Source organism: Mustelus asterias, chromosome 20 (assembly GCF_964213995.1).
Source record: "Mustelus asterias chromosome 20, sMusAst1.hap1.1, whole genome shotgun sequence".
NCBI classification, from domain to species: Eukaryota; Metazoa; Chordata; class Chondrichthyes; order Carcharhiniformes; family Triakidae; genus Mustelus; species Mustelus asterias.
The window spans coordinates 81,026,255-81,046,690 of NC_135820.1; the positions used below are offsets into that span (position 1 = coordinate 81,026,255).

Consider the following 20,436-nt stretch of genomic DNA (forward strand, 5'->3'; position numbering starts at 1 on the left):
TCATTGTCCAGGCCGGCATTCACTATCGATCTTCAAATAATTGGTGCTCAGTTTGGGACTGAGTCACAAATAGACTCCGAGAGGGTAAGAATGGGAGGTTTGCTTCTTCAAAGGATATTAGTGAACCAATTAGATTTTGTTTTTTAAATCTAACTTTGTGGTAATTTTTTTAAATATTGAGCTCAAACTTTTAAACTGTTGCAGTGAGATTTGACCCTCTGTTCTCCAGATTATAAAGCAAAGGCAAGGGTTAGCATTCCAGGAACAGTGCCACTGTACTAGCATACCTGTCTGATTCACAAGTGCTGTGTTTGATCAGGGTGGGGAGCAAGGAGATTTCTGACTGAAATATCTAGACCCAGAGTTCAGAAGCAGCAAGTATGGTGGGATTAAATGGCTTTTTCTTACGTTTTGCGTGTTCTTGAGTTGCTCTGGTGTCTGCTATGAATCATGCCCAGTGAGAGGACAGCCATTTGGAGAAAGGAGAGTGAATAATTACAATGGAAGGGAGAGTGTTACCACCTCCAATAAAACTATAACTGTGTGGTAACCTGGATGACACGTGTGTGCTTTTGGTTTCAGGGTTTTTGGTCCGACAGACAATTATAAACATCTGTCGAAGGAAGAGGCTGGAAAGTGACTCCTACAACCCTCCCCATGTAAGGAGGAAGCAGAAGATAGTGGATATTGTCCATAAATACCGCAACAAGCTCCTGGAGCCGGAATTTTACACCTCATTGTTCCAGGAAGTGGGACCGAAATCCTTGAACCCATAGATGCACTGAGATCCATGCCGAGAGTATTTATAAGCTATTTTACTACTTAGTCAGGCACTTGGCTGCAGGAGAATGTGATGTGAAGCACCGACTGGTATCCAGAGCTCTGGAAAGCAGTATATCCCAGCTGGTTCTGTGTAAATGTGTATTAAGGACGTAAAGTTGATTTTTGAGAAATATATAAAACCCATTTTATACTGAACTGCAAGACAGCCTTACTGAACATAACCGAATTTCTGTACAATACTTGAAATCTGTATTATGTAGTGTATCTTTGATCAGCTGTGCGGCAAGCTGTGCAATACTGCTGTACTCTTTAGCTCCCAGACCTTGCACTGAATCCTACACGGATAGACAGTTGTAGAGGACAAGTGAGTTTGGGGCAGTCTCAATCCACTTACTGGTGGAAGTGATTCCACAGCACAAAACTGCCCTTCAGTTAGTCATAGTTAGCATTAAAATGAAAAGGAATGGGGCTGGGGCTTGGAAGAGGGGAGTTATCATTTTCATTTATCAACCTTGGTCAGTGATTTTCATTGTTAAGACACCAGGCCACGTTTGGTTATAATGTTAATACCAAGCCACGTGATTTTTCACCAGAAGACACTTGTCCTGGAATCACCCTGTATGAACACAAGGATATAATTAGTGCAGTTATCAGTTTCTTGCAATCCCCAACATTAGCACATTGCCCAATGCAAACAGCCAACAACATCTTGATTTTCAGTCTTCCTGGTGTCCTGCAAGCTGTGAATGATATTGATTGGACTCTGTACTACTCCAAGAAAACTAGAAGGAATGTAGAAATATTTATCAACTTGAGGAAAGGGTAGGAATGAGGGGGTTAAGAAGTTCACAAAAGGCACCAATGGTAAGGTTTTTCACAGTGTCCCTCCCAACTGCGGAGCTCTGAACCTCCAGTCCTTGCCTGAGATTAAACATCACCTGCCCAACCCAGATAGTTTGGGTTTACGATCAACAGTGGAATAGCTGTGATTTTTGTTTCTGTCTGCTTTTCCCTACAGCGCCAAGTACAACATCTCCAATCTTTATATGTTCCAAGCAACCAAGTGGGGTCAAATCCATGAGCCATCTGGTTGCAATTTCTTTCGTTCTTGTAACAAAAGATGAATTTGGTGTTCCCCCATGAATTGGCATCTTGCACTGGTCCTGCGTGAAACTTAACGTGCTGCACCTGGAAGCTTCCCTCACTGTAATTCTTCCCTGAACGTAGCGAGGCTTTCCTCTACCCTGTACAACTGACAGGAGCAATTTATATCACCGGGCCTTCTCCATGGAAACCACTGACCTAGGCTGTGATTTAAAATAAAATTATCCTGAAAGTGCCCGAGTTTGATTCGAAGCCTTCCACGCACCATGCAGAATTGTTTTTCTTTGCACAGTAATCATGAAGCATTGAAAATATTTTTACAGGTTTTATTTTTGTACCTCAATCGTTTGGTCACTTCCATTTGAAGAAATGATGGTTATTTTTAAAACCGTATTTCTGTTCACAAAACATTATTTTCATTTGAGGAATGAACCACACTAGAAATCATTCAATGTTAACACTTTCCAATCAAAGATCGAACAAAGCAAATATCAGAAACTTCCGTGAACAGTGATCAATACCATTAAAACCCAGGAATTTGCGATATACAGGGCCAAAACATCGATATTCTCCCACACCTTTCAGTGTCCCTTGTGTTTTGTGACTCTTTCTGAATTAACACACATCTTCCTGCAAAAGTTCAATGCTTTATTTTAGTTGCTTAATGGGGTGTTTTTAAAAAAAATAAAGGTTTCTTTTAAAAATAATTTAAATGCCATGATTAGATTTCTTTCTCCCCTTAGTAACCAAGCAATTAAACGGGCGCAAGCCTCCAGCCAAACACCTGCATTGGTGAAATCTCTGATTGAGGACACAGCCTTGCTGAGTAGGTGATGCAACTGGAGAAGGAAACCTGGCTATGCAACTCTAACTAGTCTGATTCCGGTAACCCTTTAAGGCAAACCCAAACGGTATCAGTGATCCGAGTGCTCAGCTTACTAACAACCTTGGTCAGAGAGGGAGGACCGTGGTTGGGGGAGGCACAAATATCTAACTAGTTACTCTCCAGCTGTCTCTATGTGCATGCTTGACAGTCACGCCTTGATTCACATCAACCTGTATCCAGGTTTGATGAATTCTTCACACACAAGTGCAGCTTTCCGACAGTTAACCAGAAGCTCCAATCATCTGGATTTCCCACTTTATTGATTTCAGAATGGTGATTCATTTCTATGCAATTCAGACACCAAGAAGCAGACTTTGGTGCAGTGCATTATTAGCCTTTTGTAGTGAGTGAGTGAAGAACGCAGTGAGCTGAACAATATATTTGATGGAAATAGCAAATGCTGGAAATACTCAGTTGCTGACTGTTTCCAGGAGTTTTAATTTCAGATTCCTAGATTTTCAGTATTTTGTTTTTGTATTGATGGAGTGGGAAGGACATAACTGAAGCTGCTGTAAGGAAAGATTCGACCGTTACTGACTGTTCTCACAAGTCAGATATATGCAGTAACTTTTATTTTGTGCATAGCTAGGATTTTTTTAACTACACGTCTCATGCACAAAAATATACTGAACACACATTCCATCTGTGTGTAGAGGCAGCACGCTGCGTAGGATGGAGCAGACCATGGCAGATATATTCTTATATGTAAGACCCACAGGTGGGTTGATATTACCCAGCAGTTTGGGACTATTGTACTTTCAGTTTCATTTTAAAACAGTCTATTTAATCAGTTAAAGGCAAACCATTCTGCAGTATGAAATTTTTTTTAAATCCTTGATTTTAGTTGACTGTTCTCAGAATTGCAACTTCCATGCACAGACTTCAAACCATAATACCTGGGAGAGTAATGTTGCAAATGAATATTGTGTGAATCTTAATGTTGATAGGTGCAAGATCAAAGGTGTGATGCTGATCTATTTCCACAGTGAAACACCGATTTTTATATTGATGGGAATGTGAATAATTTCAAAATAATTTCTGTGGGTCACAGTCACGACGTTTGTTAACCTTTATTATATCTTCTTTCCACAGTGAGAGTAGTTCTGTTCTTTCAAAATGCAATAATCTAGTCCTACTTTAACAGAATGTAAGCCAAATAGACTGAAACTTCAGAGGTATGTACCTGTTGGTAATAGGACCACTTGTTGGTTTTCAGTCAACTAAGAGATAACTGAGTGACACTTTCATTCTGTTCTGCAAATTGTGTTTGAAATTATTCCTACTGGACTCACAGCTTCAGTTATTTAAATTGATTGGATAGTATGACTCAACCTGCACATTCCCTCAGTTCCTGATTGTACAAGGAAGGCTGTTTATCTCTCCAACTATGGAATCCTATGTCATTCCTGCTCAGAAATCTCACATGATGATTTGAGCAATTTAAAGTTTCGGTATTTTTTTAAATTCTGGGATTTTCTGCATTCTTTTGGTAACCAAATAACCATGACTGCTGGAAATGCAAAGCAGGTGAGAGACCAATTTACTGCACAATCTTTCAGAAGTTGCCTCTTGAGATGTTTAATGCAGAATGAGTCTTGTAAATCCCACTGCACCGAGTAATGTGCCCAAGTGACAGAACAATGAGATCCTCTCCCAGAAAAGCCCAAGTCCACGGCTGCATTTATCTTCCAGGTTGAGTCTGACCTGTTCCTGGGCTTGCTGCTCTGAAAAACTCCTCTCCTACTAAGTTTGAATGTTTTCTTTCGGGATGTTATTTGGCTATTGCCACCTCAATGATATCATTTCAAGAGTCTACTTCATTTGCTCCCAGCAAATGTTAATTTTTTTTTTTGCGTGTTTTGTGCACGCCTTATTTAAAAGAATGTTTATCTACCGTTGTCCCTTAGAATTTGAAACGAAAACTAAGTGACACTATGTTTAATTTCTTAAAATGTAACCCCAAAGAAATTGAACCAGTGAGCCACATGTAGGCCAGATCAGGTAAGGATGGGAAGTTTCCTTCCAGATAGGTTTTTACAACAATTAGATTTAATTCCAGATTTTTATTGAATTCAAATTTCATCACTTGTGGTGGCTGGATTTGAACCCAGGTCCCTAGAGCATTGCCCACTAGTCTAGTGACAATACCACTACACCACTGCTTCCCCACTATGGAGCTCACTCAGGTAAGTAAAAGATTAAACTGAAATCTTGCTTACACATTACTGCTTTCAGGAGGTTTTGAGTCACATTTTCTCCCTCTGATATCTCGCTTGTGTGTGGCTGGGATTGGAATATTGAGCTATTATTTTGAGGTAGGCAGAATCCAAAAAACCCAATACCACTAAAGTCACTTGGCCACCCCAGCAACCCAACGGAAATCAGTTAATTCAGCACAAGCCTGGAATCAAATCTTGCTCCTCACTGACATGTTGTGTTCCAAGTTTTTGGCAAAATTCTAGTGTGCTGAATTGTTTACGGTTAGGAATACATTGCACAAACTAAGCCCCCCTGTTGTTTGCTACACTAAATATTTAAGGAGAATTATTGTGTTCATTGCTTTTGATTAATGGTAAGGGGGGGTGTTGTCTGTAGTTGGCTTGGATGGTGGTGGCTTTTTATTATCTTGTAACTGCATATCCCTCCTGTCCATTATTAGCTCATGGTCACCAATAGGCCATGGGCTCCCCTTACAGCTCAACAGGGTCAGCCCCCAGTCCGTGCTGAGTTAGTTGGTCTTGCCGCATAAGGAAATAGTAAAACAGTTGGCCTCTACCATGTTGAGACATGGAACCATGCACTTCGTGCATGTGAACACCAAGGGATAGGCTCAACCGTGATTCCCTCTGCCAAGATGTCCATGTGAAAGATGACCATTTCACACTGAGACACCAGAGGGCACCAGTGAATCATTCTGCAATACTAAGTCAACACCTCCAGGACTGGATTTGGGGTTTAGTGAGACCTGTCTGTTGCTCTAAGAGGAAGAGGTATGGAGATTCTACACACACAAAGCTTTAAACTTCACCCTCCAACAATAAACTTGTTTCATTTGTTTTTGTCTCCAGTTCCCAACACTGAAATTTTAGTTTAGAACTTCCGCCAAGCATATTGTGTGCTTCTGCCCTGGTCAGGGATTGTACAGAATTGACATCTGTTGATTAAAACAAAGGGAGACCCTGAATTAAGAAATGGTATCTTTGTACAACTGGTAAGATTAGGGGGGGGGGGAGGAGGAATGAGACTTTCTGTGAGTCTTTTACTCACAAGTAATCAAATCTCATCTACGTGACCAGCGATCTCGTACCAACTCTCCTGCAAAGTGAGGCGGGATGTCAGGAAGCACTCTGCCACCACAAGGTGTCATATTGGCAACATGTAAAACTGAGGACACCGAAGTAAGTCATTACTGAGGCCATCGGCTGGAATTTTACTATCCCGCCCACTGTGGAATCGGAGCAGGTGAGGGACGGACAATGGAAATGTCCACTGACCTCAGGTGGGATTTTACAGTTTCAGGATGAGCGGGGCCGTAAAATCCTGCCCCATGTTTTCAGTAGGTAGCTTGAGTCATTGGTTGGCATCTGGCAACAGCTCAATGGGCAAGTATCCAGAGTGTGAATGTAACAACATCCCACTGCATCCACACAACTTTGACATTGGGATTGTCTGTTCAAAAGGCAGAGCAGCTAAATTTCCTTTAACTGAAAATCTTCCTCACTCGCCTTCCTTTACACAGATGACCTTAACCCGGTATAGCTGGGCAACACACTTGACTCTCATTATTCATACTTTGAATTTCCGGCAAGTTCCTAGGGAGCATTCACCATAAACAGGAGCCCTGAAAGAGGTAATGGGGCAAATGCACTTTGGTTTGGTGAATAATTCTGCTGACTGTCAGCAGGAACTCCCAAACTCTCGTGCATTTTCTAGTAGCATCTCATCCTGGGCAGCTTTCGAGGGTTAGGCCTTCTGGGATTGAATCTTTTTATTTTAATTCCGAGGTCAGCCTCGGTGTTAGTGAGAAATTGTGTGCAATTAATCTGAAAATGAGCATCAGGATAATCTGGCGTGAAGGGTAATATAAAAGTATTGTATTTTCTGTAAATAATGCTGGCTTCAATCTGAGATGTAAGTAAAAGGAGGATCTGTGTAAATAGTGTCCAGCAGGCTAGGTTGTTTTTGTCTTCCTAATCTTTCCTTGCTGGGATTGGCACAAAGAGCTTGTTTGTATTTATACCAGTTCTGTATATCGGAGAAATGTACTGATATTGAATGTATTATCTCATGTATTCAATAAAATTTCAAGGAGCTTCTTAACCACCCAACCTCCTCTCCAAACTCCCTCCCCGTACCCTTATTAGAGAGGGCTGTGTGAGTAAGCTGGAATTTAAAAGGACTGTGGACAAGATTCCAGTTCACCAGAGAAAGCCTTTTCTGAGATGCATTTCCTTGGGTGTTAGCAGAGTGTGGAGGCCAGTTGATTGAGAAAAGTGCTACACATAACTGGATAATAATCCGGAGGGAGAGCCCGAGCACCGGTGGTGGGAGGCTGGGGAAGAGTTACTGGTCATCACCTGATGTGGGAATCAAGCCATGGTATTCTGGGATTCAGTCTGAGAATCTTCCTCGTCTACAAGGCCTGACCCTAAACCCTACCATCGTTGTTGCAACAAAATTCTCTGACCTATTCCACTTCATTGTGGCAGTACCATTACCACAAACTCTACAATGGATCATAAAGGAAGTTCACCTGAGGACAACTAGGAATGAAGAATAAGTACCAACCTTGCCAGCATCATTCACATTGAGAGGTGAGCTATTTGGGCATTTCAATCTCAGCCAAACAACTAATATTGCTTAGCCAAATAAATTAATGAATGGAAATATTCAAATGTAATATATTTCATACACGTGTCTTGTAAATGTAATTTTTAAAAGCTTCACCATTAAGTTTGTATACCTCAGCTGGATTTTTGCTTTGCTACTGATTGGAAGTGGAAATGTTCAATTAAAAGTGGGGAAATTACCTTTTCAATTTTACTGAAATTTCATTTGTCTTTGTCACCTTCAAGGTGTCATTTCTCCAATAGTCCCTCAGGAGATTACATAACTCTGGTAATCCCTTGTCCGAGAAGGATATTCGCCACAGAGTACATCCCATGGCAACAACCCACGGGTGGAGTCTTTAACATTGGGTGGGTAATTGTGTGGTAGCGACCATACAATCCTGACTCTCCTGCTCTTACCACCTGCCGTAGACAAATGGGAAGGATTTCAGGTTGATGACCTGTGGCCATGTTGTAAATGCACCTTCCATGGCCATCAGCTCCTGGGTAGGACTTGAATCTGGAACTTCGGGCTCAGAGGCAGGGATGTGACCCACTCCACCATAAAACCTCCTATTTCTGAGTAGAAGTGGGAGGAAACGTTGAAAAGTTGTGCTTCTTGGCTGCATTACGAATATTTGACACAACCAAATAGTTTGTCAGCTTTCCCTGCTCAGCCTTTTACAATGGGGCAGGTGATGCTGCAATGGTATTTTCACTAGACTGGAATCCAGGAACCTAGGGTAATGTTCTGGGGATATGGGTTCAAATCGCACCACAGCAGAGGGTAAAATTTGAATTCAACACTAAAATCTGGAATTAACCGTCTAATAATGACCATGAAACCATTGTCAATTATCGGAAAAACCCATCTGGTTCACTAATGCCCTTCAGGGAAGGAAATCTGCTGTCCTCGCCTGGTCTGGCCTACTGGCGACTCCAGATCCACAGCAGTGTGGTTGACTCTTAAATGTCCTCTGAAATAGCCGAGCAAACCACTCAGTTCAAGAACAATTAGGGATGGGCAATAGATGCTGGCCCAGCCAATGATGCCAAATCCCATGAATGAATTAAAAATAAATTCAACTTCCCTGGAGCAGTCAGTCCTCTACTTTCGCTAATTTCTGACTCCACCACCATCAGTTTATTAAAATAGATCTTCAGCTTATTTCATGGCTCCAGTTTTGTAAACCTCATCAGATCTAAATTGCAACATGTATCCTTCACTCTGTCAAAACTGCAATTGCATTTCCCCAGCACTTTCGTTAGTGGAGTACCTGCAATCTGAAATTCCCCTCCCTGTCCCAGCCCCCATTGCTAATATTACTAACACATCCCCTTCCTGAACTTGCATCTTTCTGTAGTTTCTCTTCTGTCTACCCTCATGCCCATACCAAGTTCATCTTGCCCATGAGACCCACCTATTCTCAATCCTATTCCCACTAATCTGACCACCCAACTTCCCTTTTTGTTCCCCCTGTTAACTCCTATTGTAAGCAGTTCAGTCTCTTTGGGTGCTGTCTTCTCTCCTTTAAGTCTGACATCACCCCTCCACATAGATTCTGGGTGATACAGAAGTTAAATGTGCAATCTATCAGGACGGAGGTTGATATCGGTGTTGCTGTATCTTTAATTCCTGACACTACATAACTCGAGCATCTTTCTTTAAACCAGCTGATGTGATTTTAAAGACATGCATGGAACAGATTGTGCTGTTTAAAAAGTCACATCATTGTCAATATAGAGTTGAGTGGCCAAACAGTGGAGTTGCCTCTCCGTGTGATAAAACATAGAACAGTACAGCACAGTACAGGCCCTTCGGCCCTCGATGTTGTGCCGAGCTTTATCTGAAACCAAGATCAAGCTATCCCACTCCCTATCATTCTAGTGTGCTCCATGTGTCTATCCAATAACCGCTTAAATGTTCCTAAAGTGTCTGACTCCACTATCACTGCAGGCAGTCCATTCCACACCCCAACCACTCTCTGAGTAAAGAACCTACCTCGGACATCCCTCCTATATCTCCCACCATGAACCTTATAATTATGCCCCCTAGTAATAGCTCCATCCACCCAAGGAAATAGTCTCTGAACATCCACTCTATCTATCCCCCTCATCATCTTATAAACCTCTATTAAGTCGCCTCTCATCCTCCTCCGCTCTAAAGAGAAAAGCCCTAGCTCCCTCAACCTTTCCTCATAAGACCTACCCTCCAAACCAGGCAGCATCCTGGTAAATCTCCTTTGCACTCTTTCCAATGCTTTCACTTGGTGACGGGACTTTGGCCTCCGTGGAGTTATTACATATTCAAAGAGACACTAGGCTCAATGAAGGGAGTTCAAGTGAAACTTAAAATAAGGACTAATAGTCAACCAGAAAAGCTCCAAGAGAGCAAGGTTCATTATCACATCACTTGAATAGTTTTTTGGCATCTTATAGAAACACTACTCAGGGAATTACCCAAAGTTCGACTGCATAACTGCTCTAAAAGATAAAGTTGAGAACTAGGTTTGATTTGTCATTACCTCCAGAAACATCAGAGATAGAGCGACAACAACAATCTCAAGTTGCTAGATGGGAAGTGAGGGCAAAGCAACGCTCATTTCAACAAGGAGATCGAGTGTTATCAAGTAATTATGTCACGAGTGAGAAATGCGTACCAGCCATAGTTTAGCAAAAACAGCTCTAATTTCAAACCGAGGGTGAACTAGTTTGGTGACACCATGTTGACCAACTGCTGTAATCTTGAAATGATTTCTCTGAATCATCTCCAGAAGTACCAACGTCTTTAGTCCCTGGTGTTGTGAATATTACTGCAGAAGACTTGGTTAAATCTGAGTTACCGATGATTCTGTTTTTGCTACTATACCACGTGAGAATGATGCAGAATCAGTTCCAAGTGAAGCAGTGTCTACTGAAGTTCCAAATCATACATATAGGGTCAAGGACAACCGAATTCGAGAACGTATATAACCAAAGAGGAATAGACATTCTTCTGATTGAGTTATTGACTGTATATAATGAATAATGGTGCATAGTACTGTGTCTAGAGTATTACTGATCCTATGTATAACATTGTATATGTTCTCATGACCACAGAAGTAAAGAGGAAGGGATGTTATATATTTAAGTGGTTGCAGATTGCTTCAAGAGTTTATCACATGATTTGATGGTGATATTGTCAGGGTGTTGCACAGGTTGTTGTTTTAGTTTCAGTTTTAGTTTGCCCTCTACAGGCAACAGCTCCTTCAATAAATCTGTCATTGTTAGATTGAATTTACATGTGCAAACCACATTATTTTCCTTTTATTTAAAACCCACAAACCCAACAGAGTTATGACCCCACATTAACACCCCACACTTGAAAGACAGTTTCTGCTCAGTGATTCTGCGTTGTCGTGTGCTGTGAAGGCCGCCTTGGAGAACGCTTACCTGAAGATCAGAGGCTGAATGCCCGTGACCGCTGAAGTGCTCCCCAACAGGAAGAGAACAGTCTTGCCTCATAAGAACAGGATATGGCGCTCGACTCATCGATCGACAATTCCGACGCGCCACAGCGAAAAACCGCACTGACCTCCTCTGAAGACAAACACGGGACACGGTGGACAGAGTACCCTTCGTCGTCCAGTACTTCCCCGGAGCGGAGAAGCTACGACATCTGCTCCGGAGCCTTCAACATGTCATTGATGAAGACGAACATCTCGCCAAGGCCATCCCCACACCCCCACTTCTTGCCTTCAAACAACCGCACAACCTTAAACAGACCATTGTCCGCAGCAAACTGCCCAGCCTTCAGGAGAACAGTGACCACGACACCACACAACCCTGCCACAGCAACCACTGCAAGACGTGCCGGGTCAGCGACATGGATGCCATCATCTTACGTGGGAACACCATCCACCAGGTACACGGTACCGACTCTTGCAACTCGGCCAACATCTGCCTGATACGCTGCAGGAAAGGATGTCCCGAGGAATGGTACATTGGGGAAACCATGCAGACGCTACGACAACGAGTGAATGAACATCGCTCGACAATCACCAGGTAAGACTCTCTTCCTGTTGGGGAGCACTTCAGCGGTCACAGGCATTCAGCCTCTGATCTTCAGGTAAGCGTTCTCCAAGGCGGCCTTCACAACACACGACAACGCAGAATCGCTGAGCAGAAACTGATAGCCAAGCTCTGCACACGAGGACGGCCTCAACCGGGATCTTGGGTTCATGTCACACTATCAGTAACCCCCATGACTTGCCTGGACTTGCAGAATCTCACTAACTGTACTGTCTGGAAACAATACACATCTTTTTAACCGGTGCCTAATGCTCCCTCCACTCACATTGTCTGTACCTTTAAGACTTGATTACCTGTAAAGACTCACATTCCACCCATTATCTTGTAAATTGAGTTTGTGTCTTTATATGCCCTGTTTGTGAACACGAGTCCTCACTCACCTGAAGAAGGGACTTGGGGCTCCGAAAGCTTGTGGCTTTTGCTACCAAATAAACCTGTTGGACTTTAACCTGGTGTTGTTAGACTTCTTACTGTGTTTACCCCAGTCCAACGCCGGCATCTCCACATCATGAAGAACCAGAGGCAGAGGACAAAGGAAACAGTAAAGCTGGAAATGCTGACCACAGGGTCACCGGTTCCAATAGTAAAACCGGGGCCTCGATTCACCCGAGACTGCCCCAAATCACCCGGACCACCCCAATCTGCCTCAACCCCCGCCCCCTGCAGGACATTGACACACCCCCTGGATCCCGATCAGAAGGTTGGGATTTGCTGCTGCTTTCGCTTTGCTGATATATTTCACTTAGTGTGTCACAGTGATCAGAATTCAGGAATTTTAGAAAAACAATGCGTCCTTCACAAAACACTGGGGTTTTTTTATTGGGAACTGATCCAAGGCGGTTGTATGAGGAGTATCACCAAGATTCATTCCGAGCTTCAGGCTGTGCAAATTTTATTTAGAAATAAAAATATAATGCCTCTTTTGGTTTCTCTCATTCTCTGTTTGCCTCTCTCTGCCTGCCACTCACACTCTCTGTCTGTCTTTCCCTCTGGCTCTCTCCCTTTCTCTATATCTCCCTCTCCTCTGCTTGCTGTCTGTCTCTCTTGCTTGTTCTTTTTCTCTCTCTTGCTCTCTCTCTCACTCTCTCTGTCTCTCGGTATCTGTTACTCTTCCTCTGCCTCTCTCTCTCTCTCTGTCTCTCTCCATCTGTCTGCCTATGCCTCCGTCTGTTCATCTATCTCTTTGCCTCATCCTCTCTGTTTTTCTCTCAATTTCTATCTCTCTGTTTCATGCTCTCACTCTCTTTCTCTCTCTCTCTCTGCCTCCCCCCTCCCCCCCACCTCTTTTTCTCTCTGTCTCTCTCTCTGTATATATTTGTCTCTCTCTGCCTCCCTCCCTCTTTCTGTCTCGGTCTCTGTCTCTCTCTGTTTATCCGTCTATGTCTCCCGTCTGTCCATCTGTCTCTTTGTCTCGTTCTCTCTGTTTCTATCTCTCTATTTCATGCTCTGGCTCACTCTGGCTCTCGCTTTGTCTGGCTGTCTCACTCTCTCTCTCTCTCTCTGGCTCCCTCGCTTTCACTCTCTCATTCTCTCTAACTCTTTCTAACTCTCTCTGGCTCTCACACTCTCGCTGTCTCTGGCTTTTGCCCTGTCTGGCTGTCTCACTCTCTCTCTCTCTCTATCTATCTCTCTGGCTCTCACACTCTCGCTCGCTTTTTCTCGCTTGATCTCATGTAGATTATGGATTTCTATATGGTTTTTGAAGATTTAGGGTGGGATTCTCCCAAAACAATTCTCAGTGTCGAATTTGGGTAAAAGCCAGAGTAAATCCCGCTGGTTTTAAAGCGGGAGTTTCAAAATGAATCTCCCACACTCTGTGCACTGCAGAGTTCCTCAGCGTGAATCTCGCTGAAATTCAGTGCGGGGGGCTGGAGAGGCCAGCAGCGTAGCGATGAGTGCGCTACTGCAGGTGCGCCGATCTGTCGGCGCCGAGATCAACACACGCGCAGTAGCCCCGCACTGCCAGCCTCCTGGTCGCTGTCCCTCTGATCCCTTCACCCCCCCCCCCCCCGCCCCGATCGCTCCTCCCAATGCGATGGCCAGCCCCGATCGCTGGCCTCCCTCTCTCTGTCACTGCAGAGTGGCAGCAGGGTCCCCCATCCCCACCGATCTCCCCCCTGTGGCACCGCCCCTGCTCTGGCCCCACCCCCTTGGCACTGCCCGATGCCCGATGGGCAGTGCCAAGGTGTCCCCTTGGGCAGTGCCGGTGTGGGGGAGAAGCTAGCAGGTCCAGATACTTCAGTCCCGAGTCCGCTAATTATATTTAAATCAACATTTAAATAATTTATGCAAACCCCGCGCTGATTTCTGCTGCGGAGCTGACAGTACCGGAAATCCAGCAGCCGGAGACGCTCGGAGTCTGTGGCGTCCAGCAAGAAACCCGCTACACGGCCTCCACTTGAGTCTCCCAGCCTGCTGTGCTACTTTAGTCTTTGTCGCGTTAATGTTTCCTCAAGACTCTTCTGGCCAGTTTTCTCGGCTTCTCACTGGGATGAGTTTGATTTGAATCCCTGTCGGAACAGTATTCACCGGGAATTTTATTACAGGTCCCAAACTAGACATTTATTTTATTGGTGTTTATTAACCAAGTCTGGCACGGAATTAAAGACTGAAGCTGATGCAGGAAACCGGATTTAATGACAAGAATCTGATATTTATTAAAGGGAAGTTACCTGTGAAAAAACACCTACGTGATCTCAGATTCCCCAAAGAGCTTTACAGACAATTGAGAACTTTAAGCATTGTCAGTGCAGGAAACATACATGACCCACTGTGCACAGCAAGATCCCAAGAGCCACAATGAGATAAGGGACCAGATCATCTATTTTTTGTGGTGTTGATTGAGGGATAAATATTGGCCAGGACCCGAGGAGAAACTCTTCCTCCGGATCCGGGGAATCTGGTCTCAGTGATGTTTGGTGAGGTGGCAAAAGGAAAATGATCATGTTGTTTTAGTGTTGCTATAACAACATGGTGTGAGGAGCAGCCAGTCAAGGCCACTCCTGAGTCGATTGTGAGGATTACAAGTCACCAGACCCCAATCCTGAAAAACTGGAAAATTCTGCAAAATCTTCTGAATTATAAAGCACATTTAAAATGATGAAACTACACAGGACACTGTGTACAAGAGCAGCATTAAACAGAACTACCGAGATATTAACCTGGTGGCCGATAGCTTGGTCATGGAATGGGTTTTGAGGAGAGTTTTAAAGCAGGAGTCGGGGGGAGAGAAATGTTCTAAAGTGCACAGCAAATAGCAATTTAACACGCAGTACAATAAAGAGGGAGCATTGCTGGAGATCCAGAGCGGATCAGCAACTACAGGGGTATAGCATTGCATTGGACTGTTGACAATGTCCGACTGAGGTTACTTTTTATTGCAGAGGAGGTCTTCCCAGTTTTAGGATGATCCTAATGATCAGAAGCACAAATTTTTACCTCCTTTTCCCAGGATTAAATAGCTTTCCCATTTCCTGCTTCTATTGCAGTTCACTATTGCCACTAAAATCTCAGGCACCTTTTATTACAAGCGTGTCATGTATTCCTGTTCTTAATATAGATTTAGCTGTCCCTTTATCTTTGCTAACTGCCTGTCACTAAACCCTGGATCCTATATTTCTCACAATTAATGTCTTCCTGCCAAAATTCATTTTTAGTTCAGTCCTTGAATGGTGCAATTTGCTCTTCCCTCAGCCCCCAGTTCCTTTAAACAATTCTCAAAAGCTGCCTTTACTATCTTTCTATGTCCTGTGATCCCTGATCTCTGGAGATATAAGATCAATGTTAGCAGAAATCACCTTGTTTTATGTTCACATCAACATGGTTACAGGTTCATCAATGTTCTGGGTTTTTAAATGGACTTACAATCCAGGGAATATCAGTTTAAATTCAAGTTTAAGAATTTAATCGAGTTTCAGGAATCTGGATACACAGAAACATAGAAAATAGGAACAGAAGTAGGCCATTTGGCCCTTCGAGGCTGCACCAGCACTCAGTATGATCATGGCTGTAACCTGATTCTGACTTTCCCCCATATCCTTTGATCCCTTTCGCCTCAAGTGTTATAGCTAACTCCTTCTTAAAAACAATTTTGACCTCAACTACTTCCCGTGGTAGCGAATTCCACAGGCTGGCCACTCTCTGGGTAAAGAAATTTCTCCTCATCTCCATTTTAAACAGTCTATCCTGAATCCTCAGACTGTGACCCCTGGTTCTGGACTCCCCCCACCATCAGGAACATCCTTCCTGCATCTACCCTGTCTAGTCCTGTTAGAATTTTATAGGTTTCTATGAGATCCATAGATAGAATAGAAACCCTACAGTGCAGAAGGAGGCCATTCGGCCCATCGAGTCTGCACCGACCACAATCCCACCCAGGCCCTACCCCCACATATTTACCCGCTAATCCCTCTAACCTACGCATCCCAGGACTCTAAGGGGCAATTTTTAACCTGGCCAATCAACCTAACCCACACATCTTTCCCTCATTCTTCTGAACTCCAGTGAATACAATCGGAACTGACTCAATCGCTCCCCATATGTCAGTCCTGCCATCCCAGGAATCAGTCTGGTAAACCTTCGCTGCACTCCCTCTAGAGCAAGAACATCCTTCCTCAGATAAGGAGACCAAAACTGTACACACTGCGTCAGGTGTGGCCTCACCAATGTCCTGTATAATTGCAGCAAGATATCTCTACTCATAGAATCATAGAATCCCTACGTTGCAGAAAGAGGACATTCAGCCCGTCGAGTCTGAGCCAATTCTCCGAAAGGGCATCACACCAAGGCCTTCCCTTCCACCCTGTCCCCATAAACCACAGATTTAGCATAGCTAATCCACCTAAATTATACATCTTTGGACGCTAAGGGACAATTTAACATGGCCAATGCACCTAAACTGCATATCTTTGTATCCTTGAATCCTCTCGCAATGAAGGCCAACACGCCATTTGCCTTCTTTACCGCCTGCTGCACCTGCATGCTTACCTTCAGTGACTGGTGCACAAGGACACCCAGGTCCCGCTGCACACTCCCCTCTCCCAATTTACAGCCATTCAGGTAGTAATCTGCCCTCCTGTTTTTGCTTCCAAAGTGGATAAGTTCACATTTACAAAGAAACATAGAAACAGAAACTAGAAATAGGATTTTGGCCTTTCGGCCCTTCAACCTGCTGTGCCACTCTGATCATGGCAGATCATCGAATTCAACATTCTGATTCCCCTTCCCCCCATATCCCTTGTTCCCTTTAGACCCAAGAGCTATATCTAATTTCTTCTTGAAATCAGACAATGTTTTGGCCTCAGCTACTTTCTGTGGTAGTGAATTCCACACATTCACCACCCTCTGGGTGAAGAAATTTCTCTTCACCTCAGTTCTAAAAGATTTACCCCCTTATCCTCAAACTATGATCCCTAGTTCTGGACTCCCCCACCATTGGGAACATTCTTTCTGAATCTACTCCATTTAACCCTATTAGAATTTTATAAATTTCTATGAGATCCCCTCTCGCTCTTCTAATCCTAACCGACTTAGTCTCCCTATCATCCCTATCCCTACACTCCAATCCTCTCGCTATGAAGGCCAACATACCATTTGCCTTCTTCACTGCCTGCTGTACCTGCGTGTTTACTTTCAGTGACTGACGCACGAGGACACCAAGGTCCCGCTGAGTATCCACCTCTCTCAATTTACACCCATACAAATAATAATCTGCCTTCCTATTATTGTTACCAAAGTGGATAACCTCACATTTATCCACATTATACTGCATCTGCCATGCAGGTGCCCACACACTCAGCCTGTCCAAATCACACTGAAGCATCTCTGTATCCTCCTCACAGCTCACCCTCCCACCCAACTTTGTATCATCTGCAAATTTGGAGATAATACATTCAGTTCCTTCTTCCAAATCATTACTATATAATGTGAACAGTTGGGGTCTTAGCACAGATCCCTACACACCACAACAACAGAAAATGCTGGAAAACCTCAGCAAGTCAGATAGCATCTGTGGAGAGAGAATAAAGTCAATGTTTCAAGTCAGGATGACACTTCATCAGAGCCAATCGGTAAAAGACCCATTTATGCCAACTCTTTGCTTCCTATCTGCTAACCAGCTTTCTATCCATCTCAAGACATTACCTGCAATCCCATGTGCTTTAACTTTACATAGTAGTCTGTAATGTGAGACCTTGTCGAATGCCTTCTGAAAGTCTAAATAAACCACATCCCCTGGTTCTCCTCAGTCAACTCTACTAGTTACATCCTCAAAAAAATTCCAATAGATTCGTCAAGCATGATTTCCCCTCTGTAAATCCATGCTGATTTTGTCTGATTATATCACTGCCTTCCAAATGCCAAGTTATGAAATCCTTGATAATGAATTCTAGCAAATTCCCGTGTACTGACATTAGACTCACTGGTCTATAGTTCCCTGTTTTCTCTCTATCTCCCTTTGATCCACTGGAGCAAGCTGAGAGGGGTGATTGAAAAGCAGCAGTGCTGGTAAGAGATTAATTGGATTAATTGAATTGTTTATTTATTTAATTAGTCAGCTAGTGTGTGTATTTTTTTGGCCTTTACTTTAACAGCAGTTTTTCAAGTTTAAAGTGAAAACTAGAAGTGGGCAGCAAAGGAGTCTGGGAAGGGTTTTTATTTTAACTTTAAAAGTCAGTTACCTGGGTGGTTCCCCCTCAGTAGTAGTTTTTTTTTTTCTCTCGGGCCCCTAGCCCTATAAATTGGTGCAGAGGAGATACCCGATCCTCTACACTGGTAGAGGATCCCACCCTTCCATCCTCCTCTAACCTAATTATAAGTGTGGGGAAGTTTTTTGTTTTCTTTTTTTCTTGCTGGTAATGGCTTCAGGGATGGCAGTTCAGGCAGTATGCTGCATCTCCTGTGGGATGTATGTGGTGAGGAAATCCAGTAGTGTTTCAGGAGATTTTAGTTGTAAGAAGTGCATTAGATTGCAGCTTCTGGAGGAGCGTGTAAAGGAGCTGGAGGGGGAGGTAGAGGAACTCCGCATAATTCGGGAGGCGGAGGTGGAAGTTGATAGGAGTTATAGAGAAATAGTAACTCCTAGAAATGAGGCTTGGGTCAATGCCAGGAGGAGGGGTAAGAAGCAATCGGGAAGACAATCCCCTGGGGCGGTTCCCCTCCATAATAGGTTTTCGGTGCTGGAGGCTACAGTTGAGGAGGAATCAACTGAGCATAGAGAGCAGATCTCTGGGGGTGAGCCGAGTGAGAAAGCTCAGGTGGTTAGGGGCTGTAAAAGACTGGGCCTTGTGATTGGGGACTCCACAATTAAGGGGACAGATAGGAGGGTCGGAACTAAAGGTAGGGACTCAGGGTTGGTGTGTTGCCTACCAGGGGCTGGGGTCCGGGATGTGTCTGACAGGGTATTCAGGACTCTTAGGGGGGAGGGAGATAAACCACAAGTTATTGTACATGTGGGGACACACGACATAGGGAGGATAGGGGAAGGGGATATTAGGCAGGGATTTATGGAGTTGGGGTGGAAACTAAAGGCCAAGACTGACAGAGTGGTTATCTCTGGACTCTTGCCTGTACCACGGGATAGTTTAGAGAGGAATAGGGAGAGGGAAGGTTTGAATTCATGGCTGAGGGGATGGTGCAGGAGGGAGGGGTTCAGGTACTTAAGCAATTGGGGCTCGTACTGGGGAAGGTGTGACCTCTATGAGAAGGATGGTCTACACCTTAATCAGAAGGGGACCAATATCCTGGGGGGTAAATTTGCTAAGGCCATGCAGGGAGGTTTAAACTGATTCGGGGGGGGGGAGGGATCCTGAGTAGTGGGGCTGAAAGTGAGGGATGCATGGATGGGGACTGCAATGCACGGCATTGCAGAGGTGGGGTGGAGCAGGGTTTGAAATGTGTATACTTCAATGCCAGGAGTATTCGCAATAAAGTGGGTGAACTTGCAGCGTGGATCAGTACCTGGGACTTCGATGTTGTGGCTATTTCAGAGACATGGATAGAGCAGGGGCAGGAATGGATGCTGCAGGTCCCGGGGTTCAAATGTTTTAGTCGAAGTAGGGAAGGAGGTAGAAGAGGGGGAGGGGTAGCATTATTGGTCAGAGATTGTATCACAGTGTCAGAGAGGAGGTTTGATGAGGACTTATCTGTTGAGGTAGTATGGGCGGAGATTAGAAATAGGAGAGGAGAGGTCACCCTGTTGGGAGTCTTTTATAGACCTCCTAAAAGTTCTAGAGAGGTTGAGGAAAGGATTGCGGAGTCAATCCTGCTTAGGAGTGAAAGTAATAGGGCAATTGTTATGGGGGATTTTAACTTGACTAATATTGACTGGAATTGTTATAGCTCTAGCTCGTTAGAGGGGTCAGTTTTTGTTCAAAGCGTGCAGGAAGGTTTTTTGACTCAGTATGTAGACAGGCCAACTAGAGGTGAGGCTATATTGGATCTGGTGCTGGGAAATGAGCCAGACCAGGTGCTAGACTTGGAAGTTGGTGTGCATTTTGGTGATAGTGACCACAATTCGGTTACGTTCACCTTAGTGATGGAAAGGGATAGGCATGAACCTCGGGCCAGTGGTTTTAGCTGGGGGAAGGGTAATTATGAGGCTATTAGGAGAGAATTAGGAAAAATAGGTTGGACTAGGAGATTACAGGGACTGGGAACGTCCGACATGTGGAGTTTTTTCAAGGAGCAGCTACTGCGAGTCTGTGATAGGTATGTCCCTGTCAGGCAAGGAGGAATTGGTAGGGCTAGGGAACCGTGGTGCACCAA

The 20,436-nt window shown here is 44.1% G+C and overlaps 1 protein-coding gene across 8 annotated transcripts in view; it reads left to right on the forward strand.

The window, feature by feature from the left end:
• Positions 1–2,586, forward strand: part of ralgapb (Ral GTPase activating protein non-catalytic subunit beta) — a 125,072-nt gene extending 122,486 nt beyond the window's left edge. For all 8 annotated transcript variants that reach the window (XM_078236954.1, XM_078236956.1, XM_078236957.1 and 5 more), the window contains one exon: positions 583–2,586. In XM_078236954.1, the coding sequence (XP_078093080.1) occupies positions 583–776 (194 nt within the window). In that variant the 3' untranslated portion in view covers positions 777–2,586. The remainder of the gene's footprint in view (positions 1–582) is intronic.
• Positions 2,587–20,436: the final 17,850 nt, after the last annotated feature.